This window comes from Colias eurytheme, chromosome 20 (assembly GCF_061535395.1).
Source record: "Colias eurytheme isolate Ceu_HAF_F1 chromosome 20, ilColEury1 Martin Lab GWU primary, whole genome shotgun sequence".
In the NCBI taxonomy this organism is placed as follows: domain Eukaryota; kingdom Metazoa; phylum Arthropoda; class Insecta; order Lepidoptera; family Pieridae; genus Colias; species Colias eurytheme.
Window position 1 is genome coordinate 9,294,574 of NC_142999.1, and position 20,477 is coordinate 9,315,050.

The window sequence follows — 20,477 nt, forward strand, 5'->3', positions numbered from 1 at the left end:
CTTAAGGATTTTCTTAGTAAAAACGGATTTCTTCGAAACGAGTCGCAGCAACTAAACATAACGTTCTGCCATCTTCAAACATTTTGGCCGAATAAGATGAAATGTCGTATTTTGATAGCTTATGAACCAAACTTTTATTTTAAGTATTGCCAAATTATATAACGTTAATTTTGGTCTTAATATTTAAATTTAATATTTATTTTGTCCATTACTGGATGCTTGTCCACGACTGGTGCCGTTACCTTACAACATTCAAATTAGAAATTATCAGGTAGTCAACTCATTAAGTTATTCCGAGAATTATTGCCTTCATGGGCGCGCGCTGGAATTCTTTTGTATTGTTTCTGGCCAATCATAGACGATACTTGAACCCACTATTATTTTCTTTGACTTTCAACTATTTTAGTGACTTGCTTATAGCTCGGAACTACACGCGTGTTTAGCTTGATCCCGTCATTACAATATTATTCTTTGTTGAAGTACGCTTGAATTGGACACTGATTTTTCTTGTGATTTGGATATTGTTCGACTTTAGCTTTTTGAAGGAAATTGCCTAATACATACACTCCACGTGAATATGCTTATCATTCTGTTGATTTTTTAAAATCAATTCTTAACTTTAAATGCGTTTTACTCGAAATCGTGATTTTGCTGTTACTGCACTTTAGTGTATGGTGGGCAGTTATGTATTCTTAACAACCTTGAACAAAAAAATAAGAATAAAATAAAAACAGAAATGGTAAAAGTTCATATTAAGCTTACGTGGATGATATTTTTATCAAATTTTGAAAATAAAGCATAAATCAAAAACTTTATGGTTTAGGACAATAAATTTTAGTATTTTTGTTTGATAATAAGTCCCTCTACTCCCCATAACCCGTTGGTCCACTACTTACGGGACACCCTGTATTATGCAATCATTAAAAAATGGCTTATTATGAATTTTTATGAATTTAATATAAAACTAGATATTTTCTACAGCCTCGCCCGTGTATTCTTAGGATATTAAAAACATTGCGCCATCTATCGGAGTTTATAAATACACGATGAATCTTCAGAGGGGAATGAGATATTTTACGTCGGTAAAAATTTTTACCGACGTAAAATATCTATATATCAGGCTAATTAGCCTGTATCACTTTCTACCTTCTTAATTATCGTTAGACATAAAAATCATACCAAAAATTGTTCCATTGCGACCTAAAGGAAAGACGAACATACACACTTTTGCTCGCGTCTTCGTCCGTGGGTCAAAGGAAATTCCTATGGGAATTTTTAACTGTGGTAAAAAGGAGCCTGTCATTCTACATGTTCCTTTTCCACGGGAAAATCACTGAAGATAATTATTTTGATAAAATTTATAATAATAATAATTTATTCATTTCAGACACAGAGATCCATATAAAATACATTTTATGTTAGTCAAATAAATTAATTTAAAAAATTATGTCATGTTGTTATAATGTACCAGAATAACAAATAAGCTACATAGAGATAGGTAGGTACTTTGCTTTTGCCAGGGGTTCGACCGTGGATGAGAGAGTTGGGTTCGATTCCCGATGGTGAAAAAAAAGTAGGAATTATTTGGCTAGACTCTGCAGAAGACCGATCATTTACTCAAGTTCGGAAAGAAAATAGATCAATGAAAGTAATACATATGTAGCGCATTTAAACCATAGGTAGGTACTCCATAAGGGGATTTTTAACACGCTTATATTAGCTTCAACTGTATGTTTGTAAGTTTATATTATAAATCTTTGTATGTAAACTATTCCAGTAATTTTGAACCACTTTAAACGGACTCATTTCATTCAATTAACTTTATACACATGAAAGATGTAAAATGTATCGTGTTAAAACTTAAAACGTGTTTTGTAGTTTTATTATAGGTACCATGTTTTTATTTATATCAAACTGAATGTTGAGTTTTTTATATGATAAATTGGTAATATGATTGGACCTTCTGCGGCCTGTCCTGGTAATGCAAGAAAATTATGTTGTCACCGTTGCTCGTTGATCAGCGTGTTGTGTGGAAGATAATGGTGCAGCCTGCGATGAAGATCCTCGTTGTTCGGCTCCTGTAGCACTTCCCTCACTTCATAGTATCGATTTATTTAATAAATACAAAAAAATCCCTAGGAGTTTGCATACAAGTATTATGATACTAGATAGATAAAAAAAATATTTAGAATTTTTTGTCTTTTTGTCCGTTGTCCAACTTTAACGCAAAAATTACTGGATGAATTTTGAAAAAAACTTTTTGCTGTTTTTGTATTTTAAATAATCGGCTATAATTTAATTTGAATCTAATCGAGTTGAATTGGAAGTTAAACATGTGGGCCTAAATTTTTAACATTACATAAAATACTGTGCAAAGTTAGTTGATTTAACAAACAGTACTTAGTAGTAGTTCAGAATTAGGAAAAAAATCAAGTGCACAAGGAAAGTATATTTATAAAAAACTTGTTGTCCTATTAATAATTAATAATTATTATGCCTAAAGGGTTTTCCAAACCGATTTCATATTCAATATGCCTTTGAATAGACGTAAACAATTACAATAAGACAGGAAGGGTGAATAAGACGATCTCTCTGTAAACACTAAACATAAGCAAAAAGTATGAGCATACGTCGAGACCATTGTTGATCCATTTGATTCCTTGTAAGGGTGCTTATACACACGTTTTAGTTTTTTTTTTTTTGGTGATGCGATGTGCAGAGTGTTGTGAGACATAAATAATGAATATGCCAATGCAATTATATACATATAAGTAAAGCGCTTTTATGCTATGTTCTTGGCCACATAACACACACACAAGTATTCCCCATCAAACTCTTTAGCGAATCCTTTTGTACCTACCTAGTTTCTTGGTGTTTGTTATCTAAGTAGTCATTAATTCTATTTATTACGCTAAATCTTACGTAGCACAAGTTTGAATGTTTCGATGGATGTATCAATATTTGATATCCAATAATTACAGAACGGATTTTAATGAAAAATGACATTTATGTAATCTGTGTATCAGAATAATACGTAAGTTATACAAATACAAGTTTAACCATATAATATATAAAAAAGTGTATTTAAAAATAGATAAAAATGTACATGTAAACGCAGCTTAACAATGAAGGTGCGCGCGATTCATCCGATCGCCAATTGCCAGACAATGAGCGTGCAGCAGCCAGTCCCGCGCAGACCGCCCGCATGCCCACAACGCGCAACCTCCTCCCGAAGCGGTGGTTTCGCTCTCGCCGCTCCCCAAACCCAGAAGAGCCCGATGTCGCTCACCGATCGCTCCCCCGCGACATGGACCGGCGTCCGCGAGCCGCCAGAGTTCTCGCCTCACCCCCTCGCGCCCAAAACTCACCCCTCGATGAAGAATCCCTCGAAAGAGCCTACCCTTCCATGGGACACCTGGAGTATGTCCTCGCTGGATCGTCCCCGCCCGCAGAGAGTGCCCCAAATATGTACGACAGCTTCGAAGAGCCGCCCTTGGATCTAACTGCGCACATCTGCGGGGACTCGATACGTCAGAGCGCCTATGAACAGATGCGCGCCGTCGGCGGACGGCTCAGATTGCTCGATGAACTAGAATCAGGAGCGATTACAACCGAACCCGCTCTCAATTTGTTCACATCAGCGTCAGAAGCGGAGAGAAATGTCTGTCTATTTTGGGCGTCGTTCCTCAAATTGGACCAATTATTACCGTTATTGGTCGAAGCGGGAGCGGACCCGTTGCATTACGATGCACTGGGCCTGTCTCCCCTGCACGCCGCGGCGTTTAGCGGGTCGACCGATTGCGCAAATTATCTCCTATCATGTGGAGTGGATCCTAATTATATGCCGAGATGCTTTGTGCCGCTACATTGTGCAGCATTCGGAAATTCAGTGCATGTGGCTAATTTACTAATCAGTACAGGTGCGTCAGTCCACGCGGCCGTGAAGTATGTCAACTGTGAAGGCGGCCTGCTGCATTGTGCCGTAAGAGCGAATTCGGTGGATTGCTTGAAATTGTTTATATCTCATGGCGTTGACGTAAACCAGATAGAACCGGGTGGAACTAATGCAATACACTTAGCGGCTGATTTGGGCATGATTCAATGTCTCATGATATTGCTAGATACACCTGAAGCCGATGCAAATGTTAGAACTCGGGTTGGAGATAGGGAATCAACAGCGTTACACCTAGCAGCTGACGGTGGCTTCGCAGAATGTTTGGATTTACTTCTCACGAAAGGAGCAGACGCTAGCCTAAAAAATCACAGAGGATTCACAGCCTTACATCTCGCGGCGAGGTCTGCTAGTTTAGAATGCGTCGAATCACTGCTAAGGAAAGGTAACGCAGATCCCAACGCGATGGATTTTGACAAGAGGACTCCTTTACATGCAGCTATCGGCAAATCAGACAGCGCGTGCGACATAATTGAAACTTTGATCAGTTGGGGAGCCAATGTAAACCAGAAAGATGAATACGGCTTTACGCCCTTGCACTTAGCTGCACTTGACGGGTTATCTGCGTGTGTGGAGACATTAATCTATCACGGCGCTGACGTAACGACGCGATCTAAAAAGGGCAACTCCGCACTTAATGTGATCGCTCGAAAGACGCCCGCGTCACTTGCGATGATAACAAGGAAGTTGGACTGCGCTATCACATTACACCACTCACAGACGAGTAATCGTGAAGTCGAACTTGAACTCGATTTCCGCAGCATTCTGCAACATTGTTACCCGAGAGAAATAAGCTATTTGAACACTTTTGTCGACGAGGGCCAAAAGGAAGTACTTTTACATCCTCTTTGCTCCGCTTTCCTGTATATTAAATGGGAGAAAATAAGGAAGTATTACGTTGCACGTCTATTTTTGAGTTTTATATTTGTTCTTTGTCTCACGCTTTATGTTTTGACTGCACTTGCACACAACTGCTATAACGGTAGTAAGGATATGGAAGAAACGATTCAAGAACAAGAGCTGTGTCAAAAACAATCAATACTCGGAGATTTGTTAAGGAAAAACCCGTTTGTGATAGAAATGCAATGGTGGGTGTTAGCTGGGATAACAATATTCGAAATTTTCAGAAAAGTTTACGGTATAGCGGGATATTCCACAGTTAAACAGTATCTAATGCAATCTGAAAATATGATAGAGTGGTTTGTCATTGTAAGCGTTTTTTTGATATCATACATTTATACGAACATCACTTATACGTGGCAAAATCATGTCGGAGCTTTTGCTGTACTCGCCGGATGGACTAATCTAATGATGATGATCGGACAGCTACCTGTCTTTGGGACATACGTGGCTATGTATCAAAAAGTACAGAAAGAGTTCGCAAAACTGTTAATGGCCTATTCATGCATTCTCATTGGATTCACAATAAGTTTCTGCGTAATATTTCCAGATTCGTCATCGTTCGCCAATCCATTCATGGGCTTTATAACAGTACTGACAATGATGATCGGGGAGCTTAATTTAGATTTATTGCTGAATGAACCAGATGGAAATGACCCACCGGTTCTACTAGAATTTTCTGCACAAATAACCTACGTGTTGTTCTTGATGTTTGTCACTGTCGTACTAATGAATCTTCTAGTTGGTATCGCGGTACATGACATTCAGGGATTACGAAAAACGGCTGGCCTATCCAAATTGGTTCGACAAACAAAACTAATATCATACATGGAGTTGGCTTTATTCAATGGCTATTTACCTAAATGTCTCTTAAAAATACTCCATTCTTCAGCACTCGTTTCACCACAAGCCTATCGAGTTGTATTGAGCGTGAAGCCATTAAATCCGAGCGAAAAACGCCTCCCTAGAGACATAATGATGGCAGCTTACGACATCGCCAAAATGAGAAAGCAATACGGACACACAATATCTTCTAATGGGTCTACAACCGGCGCGTACTCGTGTTTCAAGAAGTACGAAAACAATAATGACTCGAGCTATCGAGAGTATGGTTACTCATCTGGTTTAGGAAGTCTGCAAGCGAGGCTCGACGAAACTTCGGAGAATGTCCGCCAACTAACACAGGAAGTGAGAGAGTTGAAAAAACTTATAAGCGCTCAGCAGCTCGTGATACAGCAAGCGTTGGCCGGCGCGATGGATACCCGTTGATGATATAATAGGCCATTTATTTTCAATGCCAACGGTATAAGTCAATAAACTATAGCGAGCATTGTCGATCGTATAAAAGTCTATTGTGAACCGTTGTGAACTTAATCTGGGAGGTGATATTTTGTATTGTACATAGGAAAAATAGTGATGGAGGATTCGCGTTCTGTAATCCTAAGTAATGTTTTGGTAGATTATTATTGTGATATAGTGTATGGTTTAATAAAATTATTTTAAAAATTTAGTGTTCGTTTCATTTAATATCCTCTTTATAGTCAACAAGATTGATTCTTGATAAAGGTCAGAAAATATAGTCGTATTAATTGAAATGGCGTGGCAAAAATAATTTCTCTTATATAGAAATTCAATTCAAAATTACCTATTTATTATGTTGAGAGTTCAAGTATCACATACTTAAATATGAGATTTTTAAATATGAGTGAAAATGCTTGAGATATTATGTTAAGTACCTACCTACTCAAGAAAATTATTAAATACAGAAGTTGACATTATGAAAATGAGGATTCAAATACTTACCCTTTAGTTAACTACTTACTTATTTCTTTTTTTAATTCATTGCCGTGAATTATTTAAATACCTTTATGCTGGAAAAAATAACTATAAGTAACAATTAATTTGAATGGCACCTTCTTATCTAGTTTTTTTTTTTAAATAATTAGGCCAATAAATTATGTGAAATATAAAAATTTCAATACTCAATCATTATTTTATCCTAATAATAAAGTAGGAGAATGAATTACATAGTTTAGTCTATAAGTAGGTAGGTAGGTACAATAGTTTATAACTTATCGACTTGGCGGAGGCACTGCTGTGCCTGTGGCTGTGCCCCCCGATATAGAATTTAGATAGGAACCATTGAGAGGAACCTGATTAATTAAGCATTATTGAGTTGGTAATTATAACTAGGTAATAGAATAGAAATTACTTACGGATTTCTTACTAAATTCATATTAAACTGCACAGATGACAGGATAGCCGCATTACCATATTTTTATAGTTAGCGCCAAAAAATCACATACCGTTAAACCGTACAACTTTGCCCAGATTTCTTGCTTTTTTTTTTCTAACTTATATATTTTTTGAAAAAAATATTATGTTCAGTTAGTGATTGTGCTAAATCATTGATAAATGTAATATTCTTTGCATAGAATATCCGATCATAACAAGACAATGAATGTTTATGTGCTAAAAACCTCAAATAAAGCAGCGGGCCAAAAAAAAAGTATTTTTTACAAGTTTGCCCGCTTTTCAAATACCTCTGTAATTTCGGTATTTTCTATCTTAAGAACATCAGATTTAGAGATCATTTTAGAAAAAATACCAATCTATCACAGGACCTTATTGCTATATGTTTTATCTTTTATATTATCTGCCAAATTTGAGTGGGCAAAGTCGAATTTCAGTTTTTGTAGTTTTTAATAAAAAAAAAAACGATGCGCTAGGGTTGTCAGTCTTTTATTTAATCAGTTCAGTGTAGGTACACAGGTACGTTACGAACACGTGGCTCGCTCTTTAACATTAAAAGGGGAAAGCTCCGCCAATCGACTTAAATAATAGTATAAAAATTAAACAATCATAAAATTTGCAATATGTACTTTCTATTTTAAAAACGATATAAAATTAAAACAACTCTTACTAAACATAATACGTACATCTATTTTGTTTAGTGTGAGTTGTCATAATATGATAGATTTATATCACTTGTAAAAATCTCAAAAAGTGAATGAAATAAATCTATACCTATTCAAAATAGAGCTTTATCACTGGTAATTTGTCATCAAATAAATCAGTTCGTGAATTTTTTTCAACATATTTATAGACTAACATTTTTACATCCATTTTCGTCATGGGGCTGCCGTAATCTGCTGAAGCTAACAACACGTTTGCCAGTTTTTCTTCCTCTTCGTCAGTTAATTTTTTTTATCCTCCAGCTGGTTTCAGGTGAATTTTTCTTATTTTGTTTAATATTGTCCGTCGAGGGATTCCAAACCTCTTTTCTGCCTCCCGACTTGACTTTCTATTATTTTGTACCATGTCAACCGCTATTTCTAGCATTTCATCTGAATAATTTCTGTATTGTCTCGAAGCTAATTTCGTTCTCTTTTTTCTTGTATTTTTTGTCTTAGCACTATACATCCTGAAATAAAAAAGAAAAAAAATATTGAGCTCAAGGAACTCAGATTTAATTTAACATTGAGGTGACAGCCCTAACGGTAATATTTTTGTGGGCAATGTCGTAACGACTGCTTTAGAAAAACAAATTTGACATTGCCCACCAACATTACGTAGAATGTAAAAGAGATTTCGCACTGGATATTCGGTCTTTCTTGTGTATTTATTACAAATTCACAATGATAGAAAAAATTACTTACCTGCTATAATTAGAAATCGAGTTTTAAAGAAAGTTTTTCACACGACTTTTGGCCCGCAAAATTCACCACCAACTTTGTTACAGTCTGTTGTGACAGCGACTCAAGTGACATTAGGAAAAATCAGTTACGTAGTGTTGCCAGAGACATAGTCAAATTTCTTCCATAAATTAAATAACAAACGCAACTAAAAAATGTTGCTGCTTTTTTTCAATATTTGTGAAATGTACCTTGCTGGGCAAACTCAGATTAGTTGGGCAATCTTGTAAGGTTTTACGGTACCTTTTTCTTTTTGTTTCTTTTTTTCCTATACACAGATTATGTATTAGTTATAACTTTTTTAATAATTAGTAATTACCGAGGCTCCGAGTAATTACTAGTTACGTTAGCACTTAGCGCCAAAATCACATACCTTTTACTTTTTTTTTTCATTTATTCCACAGAGTGTATTTAAGTCGTAATTCAAGTGGATGAAGTAATATAATATTATGATGGATCCACACGACATAAACTTAGTTTGCAAAGCAAAAATCTTGCAAAAATAGTTTTGTACAACATCTACAAGTACACACATCGACAAAGTCTAGGGATATTTTGTATTGACTGTATTGTACAAATATCTAAAAATCTATGAATAATTTTGACATATTATAGATAATTTTAGGGGCTTTAATATAAAATAAAAAACATTTCATAGTTTTCTTTTATTTTCATTGACTATGTTAATTTTTCTCTCTATGGTGGAAACTTGGTGCTATGGATCTTCATTTCTTGATAAAAAACTTTAAATTTTGACTAAAATTTACATTTTTTTTTTTTCAAAAATATAATTATATGACTAATTGTCAGCATTTACACTAATTTACCAAGATTATCGGTTGTTCTTAGTTAAAATTTAATGCCAATGTCTGACTGCGGTATGAAGACCTGTGTTTTTTGGAAGTGTTCGTAAAGTTCATAATCCGTAGTTTATATACCTACCAGTAATCCAGTTATAAACTATTCAGCAACAATAAAAAAATTGAATAATCTGTTCCGTTCAAAATGTTTAAAGATACAAAATCTTGACGAGATTTCTTCAATGACCGGACCATATTATGTTATTCATGTTGAAGAGCAGTACAAAAAAAAACGAGATGGAATAACTCCAGAAATGGCAGAGTTCATAATAAGAGTAAGAGATAGTGATTCTTACTCTACATTCACGGATCACGGTTGATGATTTTTTGAATTTGCCGACTTTTTTAACCGACTTCAAAAAAAAGGAGAGGTTATCAATTCGGCCGGTATGTTTTTTTATGTATGTATTACTCCAAGGTTTCTGAACCGATTTACGTGATTCTTTTTTTGTTTGATGCGGAATGGTGTCGAATTAGTCCCATAAAAATTTTATTCGGATAGGCCCAATAGTTTTTAAAGTGAAACTTTTATTACATCGTCTCAAACTTTTTGGTCTGTGAGCGCATGTCGCGTGACGGTCGGCTGCCGAGTAGGTAAGTACTTTAGAAGCAGTGTTCGGAACCGTTCGAACAGTTTCACTTTTACCGTGGTTTCATAAAACCACACAACATTTTTTATTTTATGAGCATTTTTGTCTGATCTCGATGACTTAATTAAAATGTAGCAAGTAACTTTGTTTCACTTCCCGGTAACCGATTGAGCTGAAATTTTGTATGCGTATGTAAATTGAATAGCGATGAAACATTATCATGTCATAGAGCTGATTGGATGATGATGGAATCAGATGGTGGCCATAGGAACTCAGTAATATATTGACTCAACTCTATCGAGTTTGGGCTTGTTTGATTCGTGTTGAAAATTAAATACACTAAAAAGTATTAAATAAAAATAACTACGTTAAAAACAACCGACTTCAAAAACGGAAAAGTAATAAATAAAAAAAAATATTTGATATTATTAATTATTACTACATAATAATTAGATGTGCTATTTACTAAATAGGTTTGATGTCGCCTGTCGGTGCACGGGCTTATAATACTAAGTGCTTAGTTCTTGGCACCGACTTCAAACCTATTAAATAAATAGCACATATAAATAATATGTAGTAATTAATAATATCAAATATTTTTTATATATTACTTTTCCGTTTTTGAAGTCGGTTGTTTTTAACCTTAGATTACAAAATAAAATACAGATGGAGCATGTCAATCATTCATCGCCCTTGTCAAAGAAAATACGAAATCAAAAACGAATACGTTCCTCCGCTAGTGCTATAGCGATTCTAGTGTCATGCAATACGTCAAAAGGGGTTTGATATTTTAGTAAAAAAATGCTGTCTTGTGATATTAAAACGCTGTAAAACTTGTTCCCGAAAACAAACAAAAAGATAAAACATCGTTTTACAGATTTTCTGTAGATTATTTGGCTTATTTAATTTTGTATACAAATAATAATTTTACAAATACGAAGGAATTCAAAACTTCAACGTATGCTGCCAGTATTTTGAAAATGAATTTGCCATTTTTAGGGGTAAAATGGTTAAAAGATATTCGGGGTAGTGCTGTTGGATTTTTCGATCGTGAATGTGATTATTTGTATAGTGCAATAAAAGTTCATGGTCATTATTAGATTATTTTAAAAAGCATTATACATTTTTTTGTTACTTTTATAAAAAGCGTCGTTTTCGCTTGCGATTTAATTCATGTGAACACATGATGGATATGATGAAAATAAAATGTCCCGCATTCTCGACTAAAAACTACCGCTATTCGCATTCATATTATGTTTTTAAAAATAAAAACTTTTTTTAATGTAATTTATTTAATAAATTTAATGTAATTTATTTAATAAATTTAATGTAATTTATTTAATAAAAATTGAATAAAATTATTTTGTCCATGTATAACTTTAGTAGATAGGTGATAAAATAATTTTTACAATATTATAAAATACAGTGAAACTTGGTTAAGTGGGACCTGGATAAGTGAGAAACCTCCATAACTGGAACTCATGCTGAGGTCCCAACACTTTGGCACTGAATTACCTCTGTTAGTGGGACGAGGTAAACCTCTATATCTGGGATTTGTTCTTTCGATTTATCATCATAGTTACCTCTATAACTGAGACAGCAAGTAAATTTTATATGCATAAACCTCTGTAACTGAGATAACATTGTTTGTTTACTCATTCTTATTCAACCCACAAATTCCACACGTAATTCCAAGTACGTATTGTACAAATTTTGAGCTTCAATTACCTTCAGTTTTAGTTTCGCTTTACTATCATACAGATGTTTATTTGAAAAATGTCAAAACGAAAGCTACAATCGTTATCACCCCTCTGTAAATGAGACAGATATTTATTTATACCTGTATATCTGAGACACTGGGTAAGTGGAATACCTCTATAAGTGAAACGACATTGCAGGTCCCTTGATGTCTCACTTAACCAGGTTTCACTGTAATATCAAAAACCCGAATTTATATTAAAATAAAAATTAAAACATGACTGCTAATAATTTATGTAGCCTACGTCACTACCACCACAGCTACCTTCATAATTCAGATGATTGCAATGACACCTCATAAGTCACAACTCAAAATCGATCCAACAGTTTATACTGCAGGGCGTGTCAAAGAAATATTATACATACATACCTACACTCGAAAAACATAACCCTCTTTCTTCCGTAGTCGGGGAAAATTTTGGGAAAATTTTCAATATCTGGTAACATAACACCCACACAGAAGCACCGTGTACGTACAGTGCAACGGCGAAATGACAGCACACATAGCTTTATGGAAATGACGATAAATTATTCGGTTTAGTTCGGCAACGCTCCATCTGTCTTTTATTTTGTAATCTAAGTTTTTAACGTACCTAGTTATTTTTCCAGTCTCATCTTTCGTTACCCAGACTCTACCAATCATTGATCATTCATTGATTGACTTGGCTTGAGTTGAATGCAAGGTTGAATGGCATTGGATTCTGTGATCTTTTGATTAATCTTTTGTGATATTGTATTGATTTATTATTAAAAAACGCCAGTTCCAAATAAATACGTGTAACGAAATGCCTCGGTATTTTGACAGTAACATGTTTTTGCTATTCTGACTTTGACATTTGTCCTTTTGTACTGTTTTATGGAGGTTTTATGTTTATTTTGGTCTTTGTTGACATGACATAACATAACATTTGTGATTTGACTATAATATGCGCGCGCCAATTACGAAGCCTTCGATCGATAGATTGAAGAGAAAAGCGAATCTAGATCTAGGTCTCATCTCTTTCGCCCAGGCGGGAAGCGTACTAACTACAATCTGTACCTGTATCGGCATTATTGATTACTTGTTTCCATCCGGTCCGCGAGTGTCACTCAGAGCAAATGCAGGGCAGTTTCAAGATACAACTCATTAACATGGGAACACGGGCGGCCGCCTGTAAGAATTTTGCATTCAAAACGCTGCTTTAACGCCGATTTCAATTGCATGCATGACCAATAACGCGTTTCGTTTTTCAGAGTTCGAAACTGCGGCATTTTGCGTAGTAAAAGCTTTTTATGTGTTCCTAATGCAGTCCACGCAGCAATCCGATATCATGCAGTTTGCCTTGGAGCCGCTGAATCAGAAAGGTGAGCTCGTTAAGTCGAGCCATAGTTACTGTTGGGTGTTGCACTGTACAGCGTGGCACGCTACGCTTCGGCAGGCGGCCCTTACGCCCCTGCCTCGTCTTCTAGCATTGCCATCCAACTATCTAGTCTAGTTATCTATTAGTTTACATTTCTTGCAACATAGATCTACTGTTTGTAGAATACAATGTTTAAAAATATTACTTTGTCTACTTCAATATTGGCTACCTTTCAAAATTGTCCCCCATTTGTCCCGCACCCCAGTGCTTTTGATTAATTGTAGACATTTTATAAGTGATGGCAATTCTATTGAGATTTGTATGTTGATGTCTTGGTCCCCTTTTTCTAGTGCCGCACGTCTTTATCCCAATGTTTGTTATTCTAGTGTGAAATCCAACTTCTATGTTGTCTGTTTATTGTTGTTTTGTGCTTATATTGGTGTTGTAATTTAATGGAGATATTACTGCCAATGTGTCTCAAGATAATAATATTTATATTCTTATCTTCATGAATCACAAATAATAACTACCTACTGGGATTAAAAAAGCAGCAACATATTATGTAAAACTAAATTAACCTGTAATATAATGAAAAATATCTTTTATATCTTAATTAATATTTCAATTATAAAAATGTATACTGTTAAGTGTTTGCTCACCTTTCTTTCAGGACAGGCTCTTTGAAAGGCTGATTGTACATATTATTATTTTCATAACATGATTCTGGTAAATAATTCTGAAAGTCTGCATGTATATTGCATATTCCATACCATATTACAATTGTACTGTTCGTAATCATCATTAACAAAATAAGAAACATTCATTGCTAAACGCTAGTATAAAAACAGATGCATGAATCTCTCCGGATGTTAAGGTAATGTATAACTTAGAGATTTACCTGAATTTATGTAATGTTAAAACAAATCTGAACTTAGAAATAACACAAAATAAGTACTTACCAAATTTTTTAAATAGCGTACAGCTTAAAATTTACTTATTATTAGTTCTATACATTGACGGTGGTAAGTAAGCTTTTCCCATGGTAAGTGACCAAAAAAATTAGTGTTACCTGCAAATTACTAGTATGTTTAGTTATATATGGTTAAAAAATTGTTTTCTTTCGCCTGTATCTGTTCTTTAGATCTGAAATCTATAAATAAGTATAATGATGGACGCTACAAAATAAAATATAAATTAATATTTTAGACAGAGATAGTGCATCATTTTAAATTTACAATTTTACTGATAGTTTTACATTTTAAATTTACAATTTACTGAAAGAAAATCAATCCTCATCAATCCTCATGGATTAAAATAATAATTTTCTTTCAATTCTAAACTTCCGAGCAATTTATTTTTCACAAAACATCTCACCTGTCTTTTTAAAATTAATTTATTGTTTTTCATTATTTTCAATTCTGAACACTAAATCTAAATAACGATTTAAAAAAATAGCATGCATACATTCAAATAAAACTACTTCTCTCTTTATTTGATCAAATTCAATTTCTATACAATACATTTTTCTTTATACCTTACCTTAATTTAAACACCACCTTCTATAACATGACTTGAAATTAAATAAACTGTAAGCGGAACAATTAATGAAAATTGTTCTAACAAGAAATCTTTTTGATGTTGTTTTCCATTAAGTATAATATATTTTTCACTATGTTCTATATACCATTGTACTTATTACTATGTTCACAGCTTTCTCCAACTGTAAATAAGAATGTTATTTTTAAATGAAGTTGTGTTACAGTTACGGCAAAAATCCGAAGTCTTTATGACGCCCAGCTGCGGCTGATGCACAATATACAGCCTCTGCCGTCGGGTATCGACATCGCCAACACGGTCAAATACTTCTCTCAGACGCTGCTCAGTATGTTCTTTTTGTATTTAAGAATTTTATGATTGTATCAAGATTATATTGGAGATACTCACTCTTAGTTTATTTGTTTTCATAGTAATGAGATTCTTGTAATATTTTTGAAAATTATTGCTTCTGAATATTGAAACAATTTTAAAATTGTGATCCGTAGAATGTCTTCATTCGTTATCACATTGTATAATGAAGTGGAAGTAACTTTTACTACTACCCTCATATTTAAAATGTCAACTACCCACATTAAATTACACTTTACCCACACTAACTTAATTACAATTAATATTCTTATTTTAAATTCCAAATTAAATTCCAAACAAAGCAAATTTTACTGTATTTTATTATACAAAAATAATTTATTATTTTTTCAATAAGTAAGTACTTACGATTTTTTTTTTCACAGTCAGCATAAAATATTAATTCTAATTTTAATATATTTCAGGCGTATTAAAAGATGTGCCGAAATCTCCTCTCGAAATGATGAGAGACGCAGATAATGATGCAGAAAGAATGAGCCTGTATCCTAATCTCGATTATAAAGGATTATTTAATGCAATATCACAACTTGTGGATTCTGCACCACATCTGCAGTATGGGATTCAAGGTATCAATTTATTGTATTAGGCGATCCTCACACTGCCCCGCATCACGCTGCATGTTGCATGTCGAAGCACCTACGCGCGTTCCTGCGGGAGTGCAGATCTGCATCATCGTGCGGGTTTTTTGCGCACTCACGCGCGTAGGTGCATTTGCAGATTCACGCACGGCGCGGCGGCTCTCATTAATCATTTATTCGCCGTTCTCTGTGGTGTGAGCATCACGATAGTTTTAATAAAAATGGTTAAGGCGATCCTCACACTGCCCCGCATCACGCTGCATGTTGCATGTCGAAGCACCTACGCGCGTTCCTGCGTGAGTGCAGATCTGCATCATCGTGCGGGTTTTTTGCGCACTCACGCGCGTAGGTGCATTTGTAGATTCACGCACGGCGCGGCGGCTCTCATTAATCATTTATTCGCCGTTCTCTGTGGTGTGAGCATCACGATAGTTTTGATAAAAATGGTTAATAGTGTGGAACTCATTCAGGACGCTGCCATTATACTAACTGTTTGGTTTTTGTACGGTCAAATTAAAAGAAATCGTGCCTATAGAAGATACTGGGTACATCCTTATTTACAAACAAGATCTTTAAATGGGTCATTTGTTAATAAATCGATCGATATCGAGATCCATTTTCTAACACATACGTCACGCCCATTCAAAATCACGCGCGGCACTGCGGGATTCGGTGTGCCATACCTTGCGTCTCGCCCCGCATCTACGCGCGGGGATGCATGTTTCTCCGCGTGTATGCGCGTGATCCGCATGAACGCGCGTGGTTGCATTTTCAGTGTGTTGGACTGTGCGTGTTTTCTATACAAACGGAGATACTTACAAGTAACGTTAAACACGCAGTCACGCAACATGCAGCATGATGCGGGGCAGTGTGAGGATCGCCTAATAGTGGGGAACTCATTCGGGACGCTGCCATTATACTAACTGTTTGGTTTTTTTACGGTCAAATTAAAAGAAATCGTGCCTATAGAAGATACTGGGTACATCCTTATTTACAAACAAGATCTTTAAATGGGTCATTTGTTAAAAATTATTCTAACACATACGTCACGCCCATTCAAAATCACGCGCGGCACTGCGGGATTCGGTGTGCCATACCTTGCGTCTCGCCCCGCACCTACGCGCGGGGATGCATGTTTCTCCGCGTGTATGCGCGTGATCCGCATGAACGCGCGTGGTTGCATTTTCAGTGTGTTGGACTGTGCGTGTTTTCTATACAAACGGAGATACTTACAAGTAACGTTAAACACGCAGTCACACAACATGCAGCATGATGCGGGGCAGTGTGAGGATCGCCTTATACTATTAATACTGAATAATATAATACTAATTAAATAATAATATCTAATTCGGTTGAGTTGCTTTCGTATTGACCTAATGCAGATAAACAAAAATATTGTATTTACAACAATATTCTGCATATTTTTTTTCAAGTTATTACTAGTTAAAAAAATAATACCTTACACATTTTAAATTACAAAGTTAAATAACAGACATTGTCTTGAATAATTTTCTTAACAGGCAAGTACTTGTGTTCTACTAAACATTTCAGATTGCTTATTACTTGGAATTGAAGGAAAAATTCAATGCATTTTTTTCTGAAAAAAAAAAAATTTTTTTTTGTTTCTGAAAAGACATTACCATATATTTAATCACTTAATTATTTTGTTTCCAGCATTTGGCCAAGCGGTACTACAATGCCTGGGTTGCCTGATGCCGTTCCTAGAATATGACATGATAGATAACTTGCCATATCTAGTCGCGTACTGTGTAGCTGTGTTCCCAGCAAATCTACATCAGGATATTTTGCATTTGTTGTGCTATTATATCCTGCCGTTTACGATTAGTAAGTATTTTTTAACAAAGCCAGTTTAAATAATATTTTTGATACGAAATCTGATGAAGTTTTAACTTTCTGTAGTATTACTGTTATTTAAAAAAAAATATTCATTATTTATAGCTTTAGTTTATTGAATTTGTTGTAAAACTGCTTTTCAAGAACACTCCCTATACCAAATTTCAAAGCCAGTTGAATTTGGAAATAAAATCAAACTCAAAAAAAAGTCCCGTATTTGCAGTACAATTAAATAATTGCACCGCAAAATGTACATTATATTCTTTTTTTTAGCTCGCCGATATGCAGGAATGGAAGAAGAAAGCGAAGCATCACAGTCAGTAGGTGCTGTGATTATGATGGTGTTTCAACATTCGAACAATCCAGGTATTTCTTCTTATATTCTTAGCTTATATTGCGAAGGAATAAATAGTTCTCTTCTAAGGCAATACAAATAATAATAAACTTTGGAGTTGCATTTCATTGATATAGCGCCACATTAAAATATAAATTATGCCAAATATTAACTCTCAAAAGATGGCAAGAGATTTTTTTTTGGTTTGTCACTTAAAAATGGAACATCGCAAACGGCGCGATCCGAAATGCGGCCTGAATTTTTTATATTTTTTATTTATAGAGTAATTTTTTTTAAATAAATTGGTTGAAACACAAATTGACATATCTCTTGAAAAATAGAGAATTAATTATTTATTCGATTTCAGCCCACCACTGTCAATTGCTCGAATGTCTCATGTCCATGAAGCAATCGGTAGTAAAAGATGTGCTATGTGTAATTGCATATGGTACTTGTGGTGCGAGATTATCAGCTGCCAAGCTACTCTTCTACTATTGGCCACCGTTTGATGCGAAGCTGTTTGATAGAAAAGGACTGCTGTGCAAATTTTCAAGTAAGTGGTTGTTGGGTGCCTTTTTGGGACAATTTAGAGGCTATTTGTTTGTTTATTTCGGGTTTTATAGCTTTAAATATTTTTATATTAGATATTTTTTAGAAATAAATATGAAGTCGTCTTAATATGAATAAATGTTATAATCGGATGGTTGATGACCAATTCTTAGATTGTTTTAATTGATAAACAATGTTGCATTATTTCAAATTATAAAGTTTAAAATTACTCCTTTCAGAAATATTTCCAAAGTTTCGGAAATTTGTTTTTTTGTAGCGTTAATTGGTACAAATTGAATTGTTAATGTTTTCTGTTTCATTTTGCTTTAGATGTATGGTCGTAGTTGGTGTCGTCGTGAATGCCTTAAGTGTAGTAAGTTTTCTTTGTTTTTATTTTATTTTAATTTGATTTTTGTTTTATACACAGTGTACTAACTTTTTCCTAGCTTTCTTTTATGAGCACATACTAAAAAAAGTCCACTCCTGCTTTACGTTTTAAATGTTGTACAGGCAGTACAATGTATTTTTAGTTGTCTCTCTACTCTCTACTCTGTGTCGCGCTTTCAATTTAGGCACAAATAACTTATCCAAATCTCATCAAATTTAAGTTTCCACACACGGATGCTATCTATGTGTCGAGCACAGGTGTTAGAAGTGAAACTTCTTTGGCAAGATTCTAAAATACCAATATAGTCGCCTTACTCCATTACGTGACGGTATTGCCATGACGCGACCTTGAAATTTTACTCTCAACGCGCCTAAAGAAGTTTCACTTGAAAAACATTTATCCTTCAAACCTGACATTTAAGTGTACCATCATTTCACCAGATGACCTGGTACCGTTCTTCTGTCAGCGAGACATGTGTCCCAACGCGGGTTCGGCTGAAGCTGCGAAAGTGTGCTACGATCATTGTATTAGTGTCACTTTCGCGTCGGATACTCCGCCGCCATTGTATCTGTGTATTGAGTGCGCTAATGAGATTCATAGGTGAGTTTTATGGTGTTTTGCTTTACATGTATACTTTTTTTAGTAGTTTTTTCAAATTATGTTTTGCCAACAGTGAAGTAAATATTACTTTATTAGTGTGGAAAAGTGCTTTCTTGGAATTTTTTGGCTAAAATTGAAATAACATTAGATGTTAATAATGTTTTACATTATATTTGCTGAGTACATAATTTTAACTATTATTTTTTATCAGGGAACATCCTAACCAACGTTTCTTCGATATTCTACATCCGCAACAGCAAGTGTCCATGGTTTGTGAAAATAAGGTACATATTTTGTCTTTACTACTTATATTACGACAAGGTAACAAGAAGTATTGTTCTCAATTTTTATGTTGTTTTTCAGAATTGTCGGTCTACTGATAAAGCAGCTTATTCCATCTGTTTTTCAAACGAATGTGCCAGTTATAACGGCAATCATCCTATCAGGTAATTTAAATTTTGTATGTGTTTTTTTTATATTTTTGTGTTACAATTTTGTTGCAATAATTTTAAAGGTCGCTTCTCGTTAGGAATAAAAATTATTTCTCTTCCTGATAGTCGAATAAATTTCTTGAGCACTCATTTTTTGCAGGTATATGTAGAAATTGTGTAGAAACAGTACTTGCAGAACGATTGAAATTGAATTGATTTCAAATACATGCGTATTTTTGAGGATTTAAAAGCAAATTGTAGTTTTCACAACTTATTTAGTTTAATTAAAATAAAACTCGGCGACTCGAGGTCACACTTGTGGTCAATACAGTTGCTAGAGAGCGGTTTATAAAATGTGGCACTTTTTGAATTCGATTCCGGTGACGGTCGCTTATGACACTATTACAAGTGGCAGAAGCGCGCGATAGCCACTAGTGGTTGTGGTCGGTGGCCCGTTTTGCGCCAATCCTAAAGTTTTGAGGATTAAAATGTAGTATCCATAACTTTTTTGTTGGTATTTGTTTCAACGTCATCTTATACTCAAGGTATTGCGGTCAGTGCCACGGCAACCGGCACAACAGCCGACGTGGAGGCGACCACGTGCTGCACACGCGACTGCCGCCCGCCTGGCAGATGGACAGCGACATGCAGACCAACCTCGTTGAGGCTATCATCAGGTGCGCTATGTAGCTAACACTGGCTGTGCCGCGCGGTTTCACCCGCAT

General features: G+C 35.0%; 2 protein-coding genes across 2 annotated transcripts in view; both read left to right on the forward strand.

Moving 5' to 3' along the window:
- Positions 1 to 3,188: 3,188 nt before the first annotated feature.
- On the forward strand, positions 3,189 to 6,362 carry wtrw (ankyrin repeat domain 61 water witch). Its single transcript, XM_090113903.1, has one exon. It carries the CDS (start codon positions 3,206 to 3,208, stop codon positions 6,119 to 6,121), a length of 2,916 nt encoding a protein of 971 aa, XP_089970029.1. The 5' UTR covers positions 3,189 to 3,205; the 3' UTR covers positions 6,122 to 6,362.
- A 6,312-nt stretch (positions 6,363 to 12,674) lies between these two features.
- The window catches only part of unc79 (UNC-79 domain-containing protein), a 50,804-nt gene continuing 43,001 nt past the window's right edge, over positions 12,675 to 20,477 (forward strand). The window contains exons 1-10 of the mRNA XM_090113930.1: positions 12,675 to 12,908; positions 14,858 to 14,977; positions 15,423 to 15,584; positions 17,271 to 17,441; positions 17,724 to 17,816; positions 18,152 to 18,337; positions 19,162 to 19,321; positions 19,533 to 19,605; positions 19,685 to 19,767; positions 20,298 to 20,429. Of these exons, the coding sequence (XP_089970056.1) occupies positions 12,854 to 12,908; positions 14,858 to 14,977; positions 15,423 to 15,584; positions 17,271 to 17,441; positions 17,724 to 17,816; positions 18,152 to 18,337; positions 19,162 to 19,321; positions 19,533 to 19,605; positions 19,685 to 19,767; positions 20,298 to 20,429 (1,235 nt within the window). The 5' untranslated portion in view covers positions 12,675 to 12,853. The remainder of the gene's footprint in view (positions 12,909 to 14,857; positions 14,978 to 15,422; positions 15,585 to 17,270; positions 17,442 to 17,723; positions 17,817 to 18,151; positions 18,338 to 19,161; positions 19,322 to 19,532; positions 19,606 to 19,684; positions 19,768 to 20,297; positions 20,430 to 20,477) is intronic.

What these genes read in the sequence shown, in the direction of transcription:
- wtrw (XM_090113903.1), top strand. Translation starts at nt 3,206, where the DNA reads ATGCCCACAACGCGCAACCTCCTCCCGAAGCGGTGGTTTCGCTCTCGC.